The sequence below is a fragment of the Orbicella faveolata genome, unplaced genomic scaffold (assembly GCF_042242905.1).
Source record: "Orbicella faveolata isolate gen_17 unplaced genomic scaffold, um_ofav_v1 contig_12, whole genome shotgun sequence".
NCBI lineage: Eukaryota > Metazoa > Cnidaria > Anthozoa > Scleractinia > Merulinidae > Orbicella > Orbicella faveolata.
In genome coordinates, this window is record NW_028301539.1 from 5,132,578 (window position 1) to 5,152,415 (window position 19,838).

At 38.8% G+C, this 19,838-nt stretch overlaps 2 protein-coding genes and 1 long non-coding RNA gene across 3 annotated transcripts; 1 reads left to right on the top strand and 2 right to left on the bottom strand.

Annotated features, from left to right (window-relative positions):
- Positions 1-89: 89 nt before the first annotated feature.
- LOC110063704 (uncharacterized) lies at positions 90-7,912 on the bottom strand. Its single transcript, XM_020770701.2, has 2 exons — positions 7,772-7,912; positions 90-4,157 (listed from the first exon to the last, which is right to left on the bottom strand). The coding sequence occupies exon 2, from the start codon at positions 4,154-4,156 to the stop codon at positions 2,633-2,635; it is 1,524 nt and encodes a 507-aa protein (XP_020626360.1). The 5' UTR covers position 4,157; positions 7,772-7,912; the 3' UTR covers positions 90-2,632.
- A 393-nt stretch (positions 7,913-8,305) lies between these two features.
- Positions 8,306-10,036, bottom strand: LOC149116251 (uncharacterized). Its single transcript, XR_016205360.1, has 2 exons — positions 9,365-10,036; positions 8,306-9,280 (listed from the first exon to the last, which is right to left on the bottom strand). It is a non-coding gene; the product is annotated as an uncharacterized LOC149116251 (long non-coding RNA).
- A 1,308-nt stretch (positions 10,037-11,344) lies between these two features.
- LOC110063729 (caspase-3-like) lies at positions 11,345-18,920 on the top strand. Its single transcript, XM_089282196.1, has 3 exons — positions 11,345-11,800; positions 15,479-15,556; positions 16,766-18,920. The coding sequence occupies exons 1-3, from the start codon at positions 11,479-11,481 to the stop codon at positions 17,749-17,751; spliced, it is 1,386 nt and encodes a 461-aa protein (XP_089138322.1). The 5' UTR covers positions 11,345-11,478; the 3' UTR covers positions 17,752-18,920.
- The last annotated feature ends 918 nt before the right edge of the window (positions 18,921-19,838 follow it).

Below are 19,838 nucleotides of genomic sequence, written 5' to 3' on the forward strand. Positions count from 1 at the left end.
TTCCATCCATCAAACTGAATTTCCTCTTTCACTGATAATAGGCCATACTCGTATTTTTGTTCCGATGATGTCTTATTACAACAAGAGAATTCAGAGCTAATTTTATTACAAAAAATTTTCTTATGCTTATACTTATTTTACTTACAGAACCCAAAGAACTATGTTTGCACACCCCGAGAATCAAACCCGGTCGACGTTAGGTGCCAGAATTCAAATTTTGAAACTATTTACTGTCTGTAGGGATAAAAAATAAATATACATATTTTTATATGGCTAGCGTCGTTATCCGGCAAGATGAATCAAATCCTGCGCTGTGATTGGCTACCCGAGCGGGCAAGATGGAGCCATCTTGCCCGCTCGGGACTACCCGCCGTGTCCCGCAAGAAAAATTTCCCTGAAAGCCAGATAATAAATCCTTTATTGACCAAGCTTGTTCGGTCAAGATGGCTGGATATTGGCCTCTTTCATTTTTTGCGAGTTTATGGACCTCGACTCCGTCTCGGTCCATAAACACGCAAAAAAGAACTTGGCCAATATCCAGCCATCTTGACCTCACACTTATGTTGTCAATAACCCATACGTGTCGCCCTGACCATCAAATGAAAGTTAGTGTCAAGCAAATGCACTTAAAACTGATACAAATAAAGCCAGCACTAGGTAAGAGAGAATCATAACGGCGGGTTATTTTTGACGATGAAACTTAACAATTCAAAATGTTGCTTTTCCACGGTAGACGTTAACATTTAGGCCATTTGACCGCTGAAGATTATTGAGAAAAAATTGACTAGCTACTTACAAATTGATTTACTACACGATGTTAACTATAATAAGACGACGATTTGCAAATGTTAGGGTTGAATACCTGAAAATCAGTAACAGCAAACCGGCTATTTTTCGTACAAGTAGACGAAGACCAATTGTGACCCTCTTGGTTACAGTACACCTTCAGGGGTGTCTCGCGCGAAAGCGATGTAGCGCGTGCAGTTTAAGCTGTAGATACCTAAACCCCTATATCAAATTAAAGCTTATGGAGCTGGCTATCAAACCATACCAAGAATTTTGAAAGAAAATGAATTGTCGAATTTTTCACGACCACTAAATGCGAGCGCCCGAATCACCTTTCGAAAGCTACGAGTCAAAGCGAATTTCGTTTTCCGCCAATTTAATTTTTTTCCTCGGTTTCAGGGCCCAAAGCGCTTAAAAAACGTGTCTGCGTTTTGGCATATTCAATTGCAGTAAAAAGTTACAGAACATTTTCGAAATAGGATTTAAAAAATGTGCAGTGATCGTACAAGAATCGCTCTCGAAGAAAAAGTATTTCGTAATTAACAATTCGCAGACATTCTTTTGTAGTTTATATGTTAAACTAGCCACTGTCCAAATTTAAGAGCAATTGAACAAATTCCCTTTGAGTTATAACTCTTTAAAGTGTCTGCTTCAAGTGAAAAAATTTATTCGAGAAAACAGCGCTAAGAAAAATTTTCTGCTTCGCAAACAAACTCCGCCCACAAACGCCTTCAACTGGGTTCTCAGATAACTAAGCCAATCAGTGCAGGGAAAGTTTACTACCGTTAACCTCCTGGTGAAATTTACGCGCGAATCTCTAAAAAACTCTTGTGTTTCGCAATGCGCTCAAGGAACCGAAGGCAGAGAGAGAATTTTTCTGTAGCTCGGTTTTTCTTGAAGCTGGTCCGGCAAAATGGGGAAGACTAAAAAGGATACGAACGTTAGAGTGGCTGAGCGAAGGAAACAAACAAAAGAAAGCGCCGAGAGCAACTGTGTGTGGGCAACTGTTCATGGATAATATTTCAAATGGTCTCAATGAGTCCGACGATTCGTCGATATCGGACTCATCAGAAGAGTCTCTGTCAGCATCCCTGTTATTGCTGTCAAGTTCCGAAATTTTTACAGAACCTTTCTTTTCTCTTACCACGAATATTTGCCCGCCTTATACGATAACTATAGCTTCACCCGCGTGGCGAACTTTCGCTTCTTCACTCATTGATGTATTTTCATTCGTTCTTCGCTGTTTTCGCTTTTTCGAACCGGTCCATGGTTTAAACGTGGTCTATGTTTACTTATAACTTAATAGAGACACGCCTAATACCAAAAATACTGGGTAGTCAGAACAACAATGCTGATCAACTGAGTAGTCAATTCGTGACATCCATATAGGTAATTCCCGCGAAAATCGTCTCGGTTGATTGCATACGCGCCGTAGGGCTGTAAATCAAGAGGTAAACTTTTACTTCCGGTGAAAACGTAAAACCGCCATTTCTCCGCCAGTATTTAGCCTTTTTCAAAATTTTTTTTCAGAAATTAGAGATTATTCTTCGACCACTATTTTGACCCAAAAATCCAAATTTGAAGAAAATTGCCAACCCGAAGGTATACTGTAACCTTAAAGTGGCACGATCATTCTAGTTGCCCAGTGGTCTTAACAACAAAAGGATGCAACGATATTAACTATTCGCGAACGATACAATGTACATAAAGAAACTAAAATTAAAGGTCAATTATTTACCAACTGCTTTAGAAAAAGTAACTGCCTCTCTCCAAGCAAAATTAGCAATACGTTCCTAATACTTGCTGTTAGATCCCTCTTGCAGCAAGAAATGAAACTTTCCTTACATCATAGGTTGTCATAAAGTGGACTTTCCTCGACTCTGCAAAAGGCGGCGTTGTCGTTAAACATAGAAGATTGTTGTTGTGCATCGTTGTTTGAGTAAACCGGGACAACATCTGAACATTCAACACCAAGATTTTGGACACCGTTCTGGTTGACGTAAATTACTTCTGACTGCACACCAGCGTTGTTATTATTGTTGCTGTCGTGTATAATGGAGAAAATCTGGTCAGTGGAGTGTCCTTGCTCTTTTGACGAGTTCACCGCCGTTTCGTGGACAACCGAAGTGAGATAGTCATGGTTATCTTCGGCCGACGAATTGGTAACAGGCTTACCTTTGCCAGTGGGGTTGTTCTTCTGGAGTTTGGAATCATTGTTGTCAGCTGGCCCAGACCGGTCTTTCGTCTGTATGTATTCATAGCTGTTGTCGTCACCATGACATGGGTTCACTGACCCATCGCTTTCTGAGGTACCTCCAGCTTGGAATTGGCCCACTGGAGTATTGGTACTTGCCTTTCCAGCAGCACCATCTCCCACGTGTTGCACAATGAGATAACCAAAGTCATCTTCATCGACATCCTTTGAGACCTCAGGTTGTGTTTGTTGGAACACAGCATTATGTCTAAACGTAGTTAATTTTCCCACATGCTGGCTGGAGAGGTATCCATATTTACCTTCTTCTGGATCATCAAGATGTGATGCACGCTCATCGTCTTTTGAGACACCATTTACGTTGCTCTTTCCTTCGGGCTCCGTCCCATTTTTGCTCTCCATCTTGTGATGTCCGTTCTCCTCCGGCTTGGAATCAATGGGAATAAGGTATAAAGAATCGTCTTCATTGGAGGGCATCTCATTTTCAGTTCCCTCTGATAACGCGGATAATTTGTCAGAATGGATGACCACGAGATATTCATTGTCTTCTTCATGGGCGTTGTCCTTTTGCTTCTCGTTTCTTCCATTTTGACGCTCGTCACATCGCATTTTGGACTTCACTCGTGGGGAGGCACAGGGTTTTGCATACGTGTAATCTTTGGCACGCTTTAAATTCTTTAAACTCATGTAATCCTTCTCCAGTTTGCAGTCACCTTTAGTGTTCAGTTCAGGATGGTTACTCGTTGAGCAATGTGCTGCTGAATTGTCATCAACTTCCCCTTCTGTGTTTGAGCCATGGGCAGATTTTTCATCGTTCACTGGCGCCAAGGAATTGTCAAATGAAGTTTCTTGAGGTAAATCTGAGCGAGGTCCATCTCCATCGAAACCCAACGGTCCGTACGCATTAATACCAACCAAATTTTTCCAGGAATTTCTTTTCTTGAAATTTGCCGCTCTCTTGTTGGAAATAACCAGAGGGAGAGAGCAGGTGTTTATGGTCAAGCTAACCACTCGACGTTGTATTTTTCTGAGCCAGACAGCGAGAATCGAAATCAATATCAATAACAGAGACAAGAAACATAAAAGAGCCAGTGACACTTTGAAAAGAACGTGTTCATCAATCGAGATTCCAAAGAGGACTTCCCCGCAGGTCTTCATTCTAAAGAAAAAACACATACGAAATCTTGTAAGAACACCTTAAAGATCGCTTTCGAGTTAACAAGAGCCAACCACTTAGCAATCTATATATAACATCGAAACACTTGTATATGGTTAAGATAGCTGGAACTGTGTGCCAGCTAGAAAGAGGGCTGGTGATCAATCGAAAATTGGAATTTTGTGGCTTACATGAAGCCCAACTAAATGCAAAGAAAATAATTGCACTTTTTAATCTTGCAGTAAAGGCCAGAACGATGAGGCTACAATACTGTGTTATTTCACGAGTAAGACATGCAGATAAGAGGACCAACAACTACATGAATTGGCCAATCAGGATTCTTTATCATTTATCTCAACCATTATTGAGCTCTTAGTTTTTGTTTTGTTTTGTTTTGTTGTTTTTTTTTATTACATTTAAAGTCACTTGCGTTACAAAGATATTGCTGAGATAAACTACTACAGCTACGATACTGGTATTCTTTACATTTGTTCACGGTTGATTTACTGAAAATATAATCAGAAACCTTGTACCTATTTCTTATATGTAAAAATAGCTTTTTGTAATTCCCAATACATTGCAAAACATTACATGTACTTAAAATTACATTACGCTACAGTGCATTACATAACTAATCTTACATTAATTTTACTTCTTTTTTCTTTTATTATTATTGTTTATTATTATTATTTTGCTATGGTTGCCTACACTAAGAATTATTTACCATACATTGAATACTGCACTGAATAATGCACTATTTCATCTTTTTTTTTTTTGGCTGGCTAAGGGTACAAGTTGTACTGAAAAATAATTCTCTATTTTGCATATTCATATTTTTAGAAATAGGAGAGATATAAACTAAAGAAGGAGCGCTTTCCAGTTCCTGTTTAATTACAGGAATTTTCAAACATGTATCTTTGTTGTACCGCATCTATAAAATCGTGAAGAGAAATAGACTTATTGTTTAGTTTGCTACCATAGATATAGTAGCGCATAAATAGTGTTGTGTAATTAAATTTCTTTATCACGTTATTTCCGGGCGCAGTAGTTGGAGAGATTTGAGAGTTGTTTGTTTTAGTGAACCAAAGTGTTACTTTTTGTACGAATGACTTAGTGAAGGAGCAGTGAATGAAGGTGTGGTCGATGGTGTCCGGTTTAATCCCATATTTGAATAGTTCTCCCTTTGTCACGACAGTTCTATGAATAAAATTGAAATTCTCTTAACTTCGTTTCCTTGCATACTGTTCTCAGAGATTTAAAAGTCTTTCCCCGATGATCTTCATTTAAAGACAGGTTTTCGCTCCATCTTTTGGGACCAAACAAAATTAAGCTCTTGGTGCTGTTTCGAAACAATTTTTGAGTAGCTTATTAGTTTCTTCTCGATTTTCCCTTGTTAATTAACCGCTCTAATGTGCGTGTACGTGATTAGTGACATCTTTGTAGCAAAAACAAAATGTACCTTGTGGTTTTTAGTAAAACTAGTAACGGCACAACGGGAGTCTTTTCAGTTTTTCAGTAAACCTGGCAAGCACTCCGGTAAAATTTATTTTAGAAGACACTGTGAGAAAAAGATAGGAAAATCACTTGTTCCGATTATTTTCGAGACTCAAAATGCATATCTTTTTGGCTATGCAGGTTGTTTAACACATTTCATACATAGAATATGCTTGAACGTCATACACATGCACAAAACGAAGTTTTAGCTGTCAATGACTGGGGTTAAAGTAAACCAATTTGAAGGAAACACCGTTTCCGTGTGAGACGAGCTTGAAAGCTAAGTTTCTATATTTAATAAAGCAAGGTAGCTTGCTCCTTACTCCTTTGTTCACTCAAGCCGGACATAATGACGTAACGACATAAGAATTAAGGACGTTATGTTGTTATGTCACCAGTGTGAAGATCCTGACATAATGACATAATAGAAAAAACTGATCTTTTCCTTATGTCGTTATGTCTATGTCGTTATGTTTCAGTTAAAACAAGTGTGAACATCATCGACATAATAATTTGATTTGTGGTCAAAACTTGGACATAGCGACAGACAAATGCCAACTCTAACATCATTAATTTTGTCTCGAACATCCGCAGAAAAGACCTCGCGAACCTAGTTTCAAATTACGTCTGTACAGGAAATTGTGCAAAGTGCGTTTAAAATGCTATTAGAATTTTAGACATTTAAAGTTTGTATATAGTTGTATAGGTAGAAATTATTATATTTTAGTCCGTGTTTTAAAACATAAATGGATGGATGGATGGATGGATGGATGGAGGGATTGACAACATAACAAAAAACCAATCAGAGCGGCACACGAATTGTCGAGCCCAGTCCGCCACCAACACTATTTTCAAAATTCCGATGACTGTCAAGTGTGATCAGGAATTGTAATACCGTTTACCTGAAAAATATTCCCGATTCCCCAAACTAAACCCTCTGACTAGTTTGTGGCACTGGCCGTGTGCTCTCCTAGCTTCATGATGAAGGATCAGGCGTATGATTGATTGTAAATAGATTAATAAGTTTTACGTTTTACGTTCAATTGAGTGTCCACAATTAGTTATCTAAGCTAAATACTCAGACACTTAAATGAAGTTCATTCATTCATTCATTCATTCATTCATTCATGCATTCATCGACTCTTTTCTTCTGGCATTTCTCCCTTTGTTTTCCGTCGTTGAAGAAAAGAAACAGAAAAATGAGTTGCAATAAGTGTTTCTTCCTCCATTTTTAAAGTCTTGTTTGCACCTAACCTTAAGTCTTTATGTAACTTATGTCTACGTTCACATTACCGACATAAGCGATTATTTCCTTATGTCGTTATGTTGCTATGTTGCTATGTTGCGATGTTGTTATGTCGTTCTTGTGAACTATGCCTTACTCAGGCAATATCAGTACCATGAAATGATCACGTCTGTTACATAATCAGCTTAATAATATCGTATTAATTTATTAAGGCATTGTCGTTATATAGAGTGCAGAGTTCTAAAATTTAAAAAGTATAAAAACTTATAAATTTAGCTCGACACCCCCCATTATTAGTGTATGTGTTCAAGGAATAAAAACTTTTGCCACCTGGAGTAGTTAACAACGTCATCGCAAAATACGGATTACATTGGCCCGCAGCCGAGCGTAGAACCGGCCAATTTTAATTTCCAGACGCGGAAAACGAACTGAAACGCAATATTTTGATCAATATCCAAATATTTTTAAGTAAAACTGTTGTACTTGATGAATGGTTGTTTCAATGCCCAACACTGAAATCAACATTTGCTGGCCAAATATGTCTATCTGTAGCCATAACTATTATATAACTGACTACAAAGGTAAATAACTTGATTATGCATTCATTGCACTGATGTTTGTGAGGAAATGTATGATTCAATAAGGTTCTTGACGAGTGCCTCACGCAAACTTCACAGTTGTTCTCGTTCGATCAGCCGACATTAATCTCTGTTTGAGACAAGTACTTGATGGACAAGTCTTTGACAGGCATTCTGAACAGGGGCAAACATAAGCGCATTACTAGAACTATTAAGTAGGTGGTCGAGTGGTTTGCTAATGTTATTTCTCGGTGCTTCCTGACCCTTTCGAAAAATAAAAGAGGTCCTTATGACCTTACCTGTGTCCAGTTTTGATTAAACTTATTTAAGGCAGGTCTCTTATGAATATGATTTCGCCTAGATAACGAAGTCCTTTTCCTAACCCTCGCCGGCAACAATGATATTTCCGACTGATCTGACTGCACAAGCTCGAGACGGAATTTATGTCACAAGATCACGAGGTCACAGCGCTCAGGAGACGTCATATGTAATGATTATGGAATGAAATATCAGGTGATCACAGACTGCTGGAAGAGAGAGAGAACTGTGGAATCAATCAATCAATAATGATAATCAATATGAAAATAACAATCAATGTGAAAATAGAGGAGCATTAATCCCAGTAGAAGATCGAACATGTTTAGTATCCAAAGAAAACTGCACAGGACATGAACAGCATTTCTTGATGTATTGTCAGGGTTATGCCACTATACGACGTGAGCTGCATATATTCGCATATTTTAAACTCGGACACTCGTTACACCAGTTTAAGTGATAACGAGAGGACCAAGTATTTACTTAAAGCAGACAATCAGTAAAGATTAAATCGAAAATAACAGGTAAATATATCCATTTAATGTTGCAAACAAGAAAAGAGATTCTTACAATTCACAAATGTAATAAGCGCTATGAGTTTTCCAATTAATTGTATACGGATACGGTAAATGTTATGTTATATTTTTACTAGCTACTGTTCAAACCTTTATTATAACTAGATCAATACCTCCCTTTGGAGAGTAAGGCGCAATAAACATATACTATTACTACTATTACTGTTAATCAATCAATTAAAAAAAGGACGGGAAAAGACTAATGCAAGGCTGACACACGGTCGTATATTTAAAACAATATTTCGGCTGGCCAGACCAGCCTTCTTCAGATGTTACTAAATTTGTTGGCTTCACACTAGAAGCTATAAAGTTAGTTTCAATTAAGCACTTCACTCAAGTGCACTTGAAAATCTCAAGTCGCACTTTAAAAAACTTGACTAAGTATATTACTTGAAGCATTTTCGCAGTAAAATCAGTCATGCATGTCACAAATGCGATTGTTCGGCAGGAAAATCGTGAAGAAATGCAAATACTTGCTTTGTTGCTAACGAATACATAGCAGCAACACAAAGGAACAAACGACATCTTCTGTATTTCTCTAGAATGGCTCGACAGCGCGGTTTTCGGCAAAGAAATTGCTGTAACCGAGACATGCATCCGCTATAAACAATGAATTTCCGTGCGACTCGTCCAATGTTCAACAGAGTTGTTCGGGTGCAAAGCGAGTGACCTGGTTGAAACTTGAAACAGCAGCTGGTTTGCAATTTGCAGAACTGCATTCAGGTGTGGAATGATATGAAAAGCGATGGTTTAGGCTGTCTTTGAAAAAGACAGTTGTTCGTCTGTCCGTTCATCAGAATTGTAGCAACGCTGCACATCGCTTTCAGTTGGCTTCCATTTCCTATTGGTCAAGTGTGTTCTCAAGTGTGGTGTAGACCGTACTTCAGCCTCTTTGATCTACCAACGCTTCCATGGTCACTAATAAGTAAAGTCCATCTATTAAAGTACATTTTACCCCTTCACACTCAAAGTAAGTTCCAAGTGCACTTAAATTATACTTACAATTCAAGCTCCAGTGTGAAGCGAACAATTATGAAATGAAATTACAATATTATATAATGGTGGATGTCGCAACACATATTTCGAAACTAAAAGGAGTGGCGGAAATGACGAACAAAACAAACTAAATAAAGTAAAAATAAAATGGGTCTACTTAGGTTACAAGTTTCATGATTCATCGCGTCTGTTAATACCGTGGGGCTCCAAAGACCCCGCTACATCTATTAACGAGCAGTTCCGAACGGAAAGTGCGAAGTCAGCAGACTTCACTTAATGGCAGCAGTGAGGCTAATATCTATACTGCTACATAATAAAAAAATAGGTGAAGGACATAAAGGTCGTGTTTAGGACTTGCCACAAGTTGCTCGAGATTTCCCAAAAAGTTGCCCGAAATTTCTCAAAAAGTTGCTCAAAAGTTGCTCCAAAAAAAGCCAAAAGCTGCTTTTTGTGACGAAAGTCGCTCAAAAGTTGCTAAAAAAGCCAAACTTTTTGTTTCTCTCTTCTTTTATTGGGTGTGATGCAAAAATATGCAAGCTCTGCAACAAAAGTAACATTTCTAAGCATTTTTGTGCAATTTTGTGTTGTAACCCGCAGCGTCGCTAAATAAATTTGTTCACAATACGTATGAGTAAATACTACGCATCAATATCAAAACTTTTTAAAACTCTTTTTAAATTTTTTTTAACAAAAATTTGAAAAAAAATTTTTTTTTAATTTTAAAAAATTAAAGAAATTCACAAGTTTTCTATTGAAACATTGTAAACTATAGAAGTATACATGGCCAATTGCAGCACTAAAAGCTGCTCCGATATCTAGAAAACTAGAAATTGCTCAGTATGCAAAAAGTAGCTCGAAACAAACAAAATTGCTCGAAATACGAAAAGTTGCCAAAAAGTTGCCGAGCAACTTATGGCAAGCCCTAATCGTGTTCATGAAAAATAGTGATTTGGATATAAGCGTCCTACCGTGAAGTATATTTGTGCTATCCAAATAAGCTTCATTGTTGAGAACGCAAAAGTCAGCTGAAATTAAAGTTTATATAAGTAACACCAAAACAATTCTTCTAGAAGAGAATGCTAATTCAATAAGCGATACATTTGGTTGAACAAGCGATATTTCCATACCGTAAACGAGAAAGTCCATTTTAAAACTTGTCCACAGTGTTCCGTGGCGCGGTTTTGGTTTATATCTGATAGAATCACGTGAGCCGAGTGGATAAGCTCACCACTGACCCTGAGGGACTGCTGCGGAAATTTAAACGCTTTTATTTTTCCCGTGCGAAAGTCGAATTTGAGTAATTCTGAGACTTGTTTTCCTTTCCTTCATTCATGTTTGTTGTTGTTGTTGTTGTTATTATTATTATTATTATATCAGTTTATATGTATTCAGGAAGACCTTTGATTCAGACCTTCTTGCAACCCGAAGGACGATATCATTGTTTCTAAGTCATTATCACCCTCTTAACCATCGGTCGAGTCTTCTTGATGCTTTTATTCCTTACCATTTTGATCTCTTTAAAGCTGTGTTTTGTAGGTTGGTTCTAAGTACAGAATTTTGCCGTTTAGTGAGGATGCGCTCGCGCTCCTCACTCGCTACCAGCTCCCGCTCTCGCCCTTTTGCTCACTCCCACGGTATTTCAGTAAGTAGTCATACTGTATCCAGCTGACAAAAATATTGACACCTAGGCAGAGGGCCACGTTTTCGATCACGAACTAGCATTTCGTTTACTTAAAGTATCTTTCCTAATATCCTAACCTCAATAGTACTTTGCACTAAAAAGGATTCTCTGGCTTTTCTGATAGAATCACGTGAGGAGTGGATAAGTTCAAGCGGGATTAGTGACATGCAACTAATCCCACGTGATTCAATCAATTCACTCTGGAGTGGAACAAAGGTCAACTAAGTAATCAGTAACTACTTTGTGTAACATTCACTCAATTGTCAAAGTCACTCGAATTGCTGATGACATCATCAGCCCAAGAGACTTGTGGGATTAGGGAAAAGTCCCGATAGGCGGGTAATACCCCGAAATATTAATTCAAACTTCCCTGTTAATTTCGGCAAAGAGTAGATTATTTGGCAAAGAAATGTGGCTCTTCTGAACATTCTCTAACACGATGGCAGCTCCCTACTACAAACACAGACTGAGAAAGTGTTATGCGGCGATTCTGCGAGATCTAGAACCGAAGAAACTCGTAAACATTCTTTATCAGGAAGAAGTTTTCGATGAGGACGACATGGCTGAAGTCAAATGCGAGAAGACGAGAAAAAAGCAAGCCGAGGTGCTCTTAGAGAAAGTAGAACGCCTGGGAGATAGCGAGGTAACCATTGTTGTAGACTCTTTGCAACAAACTCAGCGGCATTTGTACAATTTGCTACAAATGCCAGTTCCGGGGGAGGCAGAGGCACGAATGCGATCTCAAGTGCAAGAGGGTTTAGGTTTGTGTACTGCATTCTTATCATAGATCATGACTAATAATATGGAAATCAATAACAAGTAATGCTTTAAGACAACAGCCAATTTGATGAAAGAACGTTTAGCAAGGGCGCAAGGGAGCTGGTAAGTATTCCTTAAAATAAGTAATCCCAACATGAAGCTATATGCGTAATGCCGGAAACGCTACAGTGTGGGGCCCAGTTCTCGGTCACTTTTTGTTCAGCGTTTATTTTTCGTGCCACAAATGAATCTGAATAAAAAGCAATTGTTTCCAAAGGTAGCTTGATTCCTTGTCTTCCGTTCTGCCGAGTTTTGTTTCGTCCTGCCGAGTTTTTCTGTGAGCACGTCGAGGTGACGCGAAGGTAGGTGAATTCGGTTTCCCCGAAAACTTGTTTGTTTACAGCTACTCGAATTACATGGTTTAATTCAAGTTTATATTTTGTCCGTTTAGAAAGCCCAAATGAGCCAATTCTTGGCATAAAGGACGTAGAGTGATAAAGCTATCTGTTAAACATAAACTTTTCCTGGCCTGTTTAATTCTTTGACCTAAACTCACTCCAATATTTCCTTAGTACTTTTGCATATTTGTCTATTCTCGGCCACCCTGCTCGCCTTCAACACTAAAAGCGCTCATAGTTTTGTGTGGAGTATTCGTCAGTCAGTCGGTCAGTTGTAAAAATAAAGTTGTAATGGGGTGGCATGTTGAAAACTTTGAGCTCTGACTTAACCCCGTTTTAAATACCCAACTCTTTTTTAGCCTCGCTTGACTGCACTTGAGAGAAAAACTAGGTGTGCAAAAAACTTCCTTTTCTAACATGAAACAAAGCACTTTAAGGATAATTTGTGATCAAAATATCAAAACACAAGCCTTATAAGTGATTTAACAACAAAAAATGGTAATAAAGCGTTGTTTATTCTGAGGAATCGCGCGCACTCTTTTGTGGCCGACAACTGGGCCCGGTGGCCGACAACTGGGCCCACGAACGAAGCCTCCATTTTCGTTATTCCTCGGGAGAAAACAGCGTTGAGCAGTCGATAGCTCTACATGTGTAAACTGAATGCTGAAGCTAGTTGTGCGTGAAATTTTAAGTCCTTACGGCTATTCCAAGGTAAGAAGTACAAGTTTACGTTTTTTGTTGCCGAGAACTGGGCCCCATACTGTACAGGTGAGGAAGAGGGAGGAGGGAGGGAGGCAATTCCTCACAGTATCACAGATGCAAAACTAAAAAAAAAATTGAAATGCAGGAGATCCTTAATTTCACTTTCAGACCCTAGAAAAACATTGTTCAAATGGTAGAGCTTCACCGATTGGGCCAATCTCGTTCTCGGAGTCTTTGTTCCCCTTGACCAGCGGTCAGAAAACGAGAGCTTTGGGAGCAACCATTTTGAAATAACCGAATTCTGCCCATCCAGTTTCACTACGCAGTCTCAGATTTTCTTCATCTATAACACACACCTGAAATGGTTGTTCCCAGAGCTCACGTTTTCCGACTGCTGGTCAAGGGGAACAAAGACTCTGGGGATGAGATTGTGATTGGGCTATATAGGTATGTGCCACAGGATAGGAAGCCTCTTACGCAGATGCTCTTTGGGATCGTCATGTAATCTTCCTCCCCCACAAACATCTGCTGAAACAAACAGCACATTCCTTTCCCTTTGTTCATTTAGATCAGCTGGAAATCACGTAGAAATTACTTTAGAGCCAATCAGTGCTGGCTCGTTGTGTAATAAAAAGCTAATTATTAACTGAACAGGCCTAATTGGGGCATGGATGCTATCCATGCTTGGGAAGAGAACTACAATGCGAACTGTTGCATGTCAAAGTGAATATGCAATTTTTCAAATCCTGGGTCTAATCCAGTCCGAGTTCATAGATTTATGATCCTTCATCTTTTTCATGGTGAAATACACTATAGTTTCTTGAGGGAGATTTAAACAGAACATCAGAAATGTTTCACACTGGGTGAAGGGCCACTCTAGTATTGTGGGGTCTTGTGATCACTTCTGAAGTTGCTGCAGGCCTCCAGAATTTAAGAGGAACTAGCCAAATGAATGTCTGTGCACTGACACGTCCATCTATTTCTTCGCATGTTAGAATACTCTATAGCTTCTTGCTGGTAAGGTATAAATTTAAATTGACAGTAATGTCCACATACTCATTAAAAGGCCATGATGGTATCCGCTGAAGTTTCTTGCAAAATTTCTCGGAGTCCAAAGGTCACTGCCTTGATCAGAAAGTGTGCCGTGATTGTGTTAAGTAAATACAAGATTTACTAGATTAAACGCCGCAGGGTTTATTAAATTTTTTGTGATTTGAGTGTAGCGTTTATTTGAGGGCGGTGTTTATACGAGGGCGGCATTTATTAATCCAATTGTTTTCTTGCAAACAACAGTATGGTAAGGGCATTGAAAGAGCACTGAAGTGTACTCACTTCAAACTGAAAAACATTGTTATCAACGAAAGTAAATTTCTTAAGCTTGTGTAGGCTGAACTGCCATATATTGGTCTCGTGTTTCGATTATATTCCTTCGAGCTTTGAATGTATTGATATCAAAACATTGTTACAATCAAGGAAAATATATTTTTTAGGCTTGCTCAAACTTGATTATTACCGCAGTTGCTTTTTGGGTTTATTAAATATTAAAATAAATGCGCAGTGTTTATTCAAGGGCGGCATTTATTAATATTTCTGGTCTAAAATTTGGTGTTTATTCGAGGGCAGCATTTAATCAGGTAAATACGGTAACCCTGTGTTTCAGCAGATGTTTGTGGGGAAGGATGATTGCATGACGAACCCAAAGAGTGTCTGCATAGGGGGCTACAGGACAGGGTTCAAATGTGTTGTTGTTTATAGTGATCAATGCGCTTAGCTACACCTAGCTAGTTCACAGGCATGCCACTTAAAATGAAAGAAACAAATATATCAACTAAACGTAATGGGCTTAAAAATCCCAACTGGCGGGAGGCAGACCAGTTGGCTATTTGCAAGCATGACCCAGGAGTCGAACTAGGATCTACCGAGAAACAACTCCAGCTAAGTGGTCTGAATGGGACTTAAACCCACGACCTCCAGATTTCAAGTCCGGTGCCCTAGCCACACGGCCACGCTGCCTCCATAGGGTATGGTTTTTGAGGTTCCTGATTCTTAAATAGGGTATTATTTTTGCCCCTGTTGTGATCTTTAGATAGGGTAGCTAAATTGTTAAGCTAAAATTCCAGTGCATAAATGCCCAGCTTAATGAAAAACAAATTCAATGCTTGATGCTTAGGATCTATGTTACAGAATTGAAATAAACTAAGTTGACCTGCCCATACCATTCTTAACTTTTTTCCCCTTGAATAGGGTATCAATTTTTGTTTACTTCATCCCATAAGGTCAGGATTTAAGACCCCTTCATGGTACACACCTATCTTAAGGGTACTGTATACCTTTAGAGCACCTTTCGAGGTGTCTTGTGTCCAAGGGATGTAGCACTTCAGTTTTAAACTCTAGATGCCTAAACCCCTATATCAAATTAAAGCTTATAGAGCTGGCTATCACTCTATACCAAGAATTGTGAAATAAAATGAATTGTTGAATTTGCTCCCCTCAAACTAGCAATCTCAAGAAACTTGCAGAGCTTTGTGGTGCTTTTTCATGTAAATACAACAGTAGTCTTGATTCAAAGTTTTTTTGTAGGGTCAAGAATGGGAAATCTTGCAAGTGGCATGACCAACTTGCACGTGCACCAAGAACTTGCCTCTTTTGTTCCCAAAGGTATTTTATAAGCTGTTTTTTAATTCTTTTCTTTTGACTATGTATTTGAGGTGTCTTTTCCTATGGAGATGGAATGAGTTTATAGGTTGCCATAATTCAGCAAGTTCCCAGATTGTGGTTCGTGAGCTGCAATTGGCACTTGTGTTTAGACAATTATATTATGAACTGAATAAATAATAAAACTGAGTTCTAGCTGTTTAATGTCCTTAGCCTGGTATCACTTAAGCCCCAAACTTCATCAGAGGCTCACAGACATTTTGAAATCCGTGATACATGTTTATATCATTTTGTTGTCATGTACTGTTGTTTTAATTGTCCGGTTGAAAATAATTTTCATTAATCTTGTTTTATGATTATCACTTGAGTAAGGCATGACAAAAGTTTGGTGACCAGGGGCTCGTTTCTCGAAAGCCCCGGAAAGGGGAGGCGCGGTGGCCTCATGGTTAGTGCACTCGTCTCCGGATCGAGCAGTCCGGGTGCAAACCCTGGCCGGGGACATTGTGTTGTGTTCTTGGGCAAGACACTTTACTCTCACAGTGCCTCTCTTCACCCAGGTGTATAAATGGGTACCGGCGAACTTAATGCTGGGGGTAACCCTGCGATGGACTAGCATCCCATCCAGGGGGGAGTAGAAATACTCCTAGTGGCCTCATGCTTCAGAAACCAGGATAAGCTCCGGCCTGATGGGCCACTTGGCTCGCATGCAGGCTTTACCTATATCTAAAAACGGAGAAGTGCATGCGCCTGAAACTTCTTGTATGAAGGGAACTTCTCTTCATATTAAAAATATGTGAATAAAACAGCTCTGTTATCGTAAGGTTCAAGATTTTGCTATGGCTTTACGGGCCCGAAACGTTTCCGGGGCTTTCGGGAAACGAGCCCCCAGTTTAAACATTCAACTTGTGTTGTTGTCATGGGCAACTGGCTCCATTTCCAGTGGCAACTTGTCAGCCTTTGATGTCACTGACAGCGAAGTCTGAGAAATTGCAGGTGATGATATTGTTACCATAATTGGAAACATGGAAAGTTGCCTGTGGCAACACCATAATTTTATGTGCAAAACTTCATCACCAAAGCTCCGTCCCACTTTACTCAACTGATAATCGTAACATCTACTGCATACTTCAAATGTATGATCAAATTCTTTAAATAATTTTAGGGTTTGCAGTGCACCTTTACTGATTTCTGCATATTAATATATTTTTACAGCTCTAAGCCCAACAGCAACTGAACATCCTCCACAGCTTGGTAACACAGAAACAGGTGCTGTTTATAGTCAGAATTCAGAGGATCATTTTCACCCACCACCTGGAGATGAAGCGGCCCCCTTTGTTAAACCAACGGACCTGACGAAAATTCTCCATCACAACAGGCCAGAATCTGATCTGGTGTACCCCATGAAATCAAAACCCAGAGGAATAACACTGATCATAAACAATGAGGTGTTTAACCATAGCACTGAATCCACACAGAAAGAGCAAGAACAAGAAAAATTGGATGTACGACTTGGGTCAAACGAAGATGTTGAAGCACTCGAGAAGTTGTTTGAAGCACTGGATTTTAAAGTGAAAATCGAAAGAAATAAGGGAAGAAAAGAGATTTTGAAGATATTAGATGACATTGCTCAATATGATCACACACACTATGACTGCTTTGTTTTATGGCTTATGAGTCATGGCCAAGACGGTCAATTCTATGGGGCCGATGGAGAGACAGTTCCCATTGAGTCTGTGCGAGACTTTTTGAGTAGTACAGTATGTCCAACGTTAAAGGGAAAGCCAAAAATCATTTTCATTCAGGCATGCAGAGGTCCCCGTAAAGAACAAGGTGTTGTAGCTGATGCTCCACAGAGCCCCTCCGAGCAAGGCCGGGAACCATCAACTAATGACAGTGAAGAGAGCAGTGACAGAGACTTTAACTTTAAACTTAGTAAGGCTATTCCAGTGCATGCAGATATTTTGATTGCAAATTCGACTATCAGTGGCTATGCATCATTCAGAAATCCACGTCAAGGAAGCCGTTTTGTCCGCTGTATTGTGGAGGTTTTTCGTGAGCATGCATGCCATGAGGATCTGCTTAGCATGCTCACTATGGTGAATCAGAGGATCAGCGAAATGGGTGAAATTACGACAAAGCAAGTGTCAGAGCCGGCATATACCTTGACAAAAAAGTTATTCTTTTGGCCTGGACTGTAATGAACAGGTCATTGCAGTATGCACTGGTTTACTTTTTAGAAACTCTTACTGTGCATGTAACTCATGATAGTTTCTGAGTAGCTTGTTAATTTGGAGGGAAACTGCTTCAACATACACGTACCGTATTAAAAATAGTGTAGCAAGATTCATGTACCATTAGAAGCAACAGTTTTGATCTTGAGAGCCCCTATTGTTACAGTTCACAAGTTAAAGTATTTGTTGTTGTTTATTTATAATAAGAACTGTGTCACCTCCAGATGTTTATGTGCAAATAGCACCCTGTCTCTTATAAGCACCCATCACCAGTAAGTACTCCAGGTGTTAAATTGAATCATGACCATAAGTTTTTGTCTTGTAGAGACATCAAGCTCAGTTGAGCTGAAATTTAGAGAATTTTGTACCATTATGATCAAAAGCAAGTCAAATTTGGCCAAACCAGAAATGTCTGCAGGCCGAGAAAAGATGACTTCTCTGGCCTTAGCATAATTATACTAGTTTCATAATGTATGAAATCTACAAGTGTTAATGCATAGTTTACACTGTACTTGTAAACAGGAAATACCTGATATTGGTTTTGCCATTGAAGCAAATACTGATATAACTTCTTTGTAAATTATACAAGAATTTTGAAAAATGTCATGTTGCGATGTAGAGTAAAACAGTAAAATTTTATGTATCCTGGTTACTATAAATGACATTGTAACGTTTAAAATGAGGAAAGTGCGGGTAGGGAGACCTAATGGTTAGTAACCAGGACTTCAGGTTTAAGGCCTTGCCAGGGTCATTGAGTTGTGTTCCCAGGCAAGACACTTTATTTTCAGTGCCTCTCTCCACCCAGATGTAGGAATGGGTACCTGTAAATTAAATGCTAAAGGTAGCCTTATGTGGTGTAGACCGCACTTCGGCTTCGTTGATCTACCAACGCTTCCATGGTCACTAATAAGTAAAGTCCATCTATTAAAGTACATTTTACCTCTTCACACTCAAAGTAAGTTCCAAGTGCACTTAAATTATACTTACAATTCAAGCTCTGGTAGGAAGCCAACAATTATGAATGAAATTACAATATTATATAATGGTGGATGTCGCAACACATATTTCGAAACTAAAAGGAGTGGCGGAAATGACGAACAAAACAAACTAAATAAAGAAAAAATAAAGTGGGTCTACTTAGGTTACAAGTTTCATGATTCATCGCGTCTGTAAATACCGTGGGGCTCTAAAGACCCCGCTACATCTATCAACGAGTAGTTCCGAACGGAAAGTGCAAAGTCAGCAGACTTCACTTAATGGCAGCAGTGAGGCTAACATCTAGAATGCTGCATAATAATAAATAGGTGAACGACACAAAGATCGTGTTTAGGGCTTGCCACAAGTTGCTCGAGATTTCCCAAAAAGTTGCCCGAAAGTTCTCAAAAAGTTGCTCAAAAGTTGCCTTTGGTGACGAAAGTTGCTCAAAAGTTGCTAAAAAGCCAAAACGTTTTTCTCTCTTCTTTTATTTGGTCTGATGCAAAAATATGCAAGCTCTGCAACAAAAGTAACATTTATAAGCATTTTTGTGCAATTTTGTGTTGTAACCCGCAGCGTCGCTAAATAAATTTTTTCACAATACGTATGAGTGAATACTACGCATCAATATCAAAACTTTTTAAAAATCTTTTTAAATTTTTTTAACAAAAATTTTAAAAAAAAAATTAAAGAAATTCACAAGTTGTCTACTGAAACATTGTAAACTATGGAAGTATACATGGCCAATTACAGCACTAAAAGCTGCTCCGATATCTAGAAAACTAGAAATTGCTCAGTGTGCAAAAAGTTGCTCGAAATACGAAAAGTTGCCAAAAAGTTGCCGAGTAACTTATGGCAAGCCCTAATCGTGTTCATGAAAAATAGTGATTTGGATAAAAGCGTCCTACCGTGAAGTATATTTGTGCTATCCAAATAAGCTTCATTGTTGAGAACGCAAAAGTCAGCTGAAATTAAAGTTTATATAAGTAACACCAAAACAATTCTTCTAGAAGAGAATGCTAATTCAATAAGCGATACATTTGGTTGAACAAGCGATATTTCCATACCGTAAACGAGAA

Bases quoted from the DNA above. Each gene is read 5' to 3' on its own strand.
- LOC110063729 (XM_089282196.1), top strand. From the start codon at position 11,479: ATGGCAGCTCCCTACTACAAACACAGACTGAGAAAGTGTTATGCGGCG. The intron at 11,801-15,478 runs GTTTGTGTACTG...GTTTTTTTGTAG, and splicing joins TCAAGTGCAAGAGGGTTTAG to GGTCAAGAATGGGAAATCTT. The intron at 15,557-16,765 runs GTATTTTATAAG...ATATTTTTACAG, and splicing joins TGCCTCTTTTGTTCCCAAAG to CTCTAAGCCCAACAGCAACT.
- LOC110063704 (XM_020770701.2), bottom strand. From the start codon at position 4,156: ATGAAGACCTGCGGGGAAGTCCTCTTTGGAATCTCGATTGATGAACAC.